We start from the raw sequence: 998 nt of genomic DNA on the forward strand, positions 1-998 counted from the left end.
CATTTGTCTCTGATGTGTGTGTGTGTGTGTGTGTTTTGGGGGTGGGACACAGATGAAATAATAGCAATACTTTATTCCTCAGTATTGCCAACTGTCATGATTTTTGGCATTGTTCTTAACCTACAATGTGACTTCAGGAATGTGAAAAACTTAGCTCTTTCTTTTATTCATACACATGCTCTTTCTTTTATAGGGGGGGTCACAGAGGTTGACGTGTAGTGATGAGAATGTGGGAAATAGATACTATGTACCCAGGAAGGCTCAGTGTAAAACTTGAGCACATGCTGTCAGGGCGAACCAAGCTAAGCATTGTGGACAAGATTTATCAATTCGAAGGAAGACTTCTAATATACTGTAATCAGAACGTGTGTGGTCAGGGTCAAGGCTTACATGAATCTTCCACAAAGCTGAGGGGGGTGCATAACTTTTGAATGCAGGGATTTCTCATAACTGTTCTTTATGTAAAGAAAAACAAGACAAAAAGGGAGAGAACTGCTACTGCTTTTAGCTCTTAACCATCACTGACCCTTTATTTCAGCTGGTGGAAGTGAAGGGGCCCAACGATCGCCTTTCACACAAGCAGATGCTCTGGCTGAGTGAGCTGAAGCAGCTGGGAGCTGCAGTAGAGGTCTGTCATGTGGCTGCAGTTGGAGCCAAGAGCAAGTGCCTCAGTTGACTAAATTGATCTTGACTACATTGGATTTGGGCATGAGTGAAATATTTTAATAATAAAGCTTATGAAACACTAATGGCTCTCTCTCATTTACAGACATGGCCTCAGAGGCTAATACATTTTCTGGAGATAAGTAATTCTTAAGTAGGCCCCTGAAACACTGCAGCATTCCTATTTGTGCTTTCCAGATGCAACCAGATTGTGGGGCTGCTCCCCACCCCTCCCAAAAAGAAGAAAAGATTTGTAGGGTCATAAAGAAGCAAACAAACTGAAGTTGTGGCTCAAGTGAGATGGCTACCCCTCGGAAATAAGAGCTTTAGCCTGT

The 998-nt window shown here is 42.7% G+C and overlaps 1 protein-coding gene across 2 annotated transcripts in view; it reads left to right on the forward strand.

Moving 5' to 3' along the window:
• The window catches only part of FAN1 (FANCD2/FANCI-associated nuclease 1), a 39,608-nt gene extending 38,863 nt beyond the window's left edge, over positions 1-745 (forward strand). For both annotated transcript variants that reach the window (XM_019504349.1, XM_019504348.1), the window contains exon 14: positions 539-745. In XM_019504349.1, the coding sequence (XP_019359894.1) occupies positions 539-676 (138 nt within the window). In that variant the 3' untranslated portion in view covers positions 677-745. The remainder of the gene's footprint in view (positions 1-538) is intronic.
• Positions 746-998: the final 253 nt, after the last annotated feature.

Source organism: Gavialis gangeticus, unplaced genomic scaffold, assembly GCF_001723915.1.
Source record: "Gavialis gangeticus isolate Ggan-Ray unplaced genomic scaffold, GavGan_comp1, whole genome shotgun sequence".
Lineage (NCBI taxonomy): Eukaryota > Metazoa > Chordata > Crocodylia > Gavialidae > Gavialis > Gavialis gangeticus.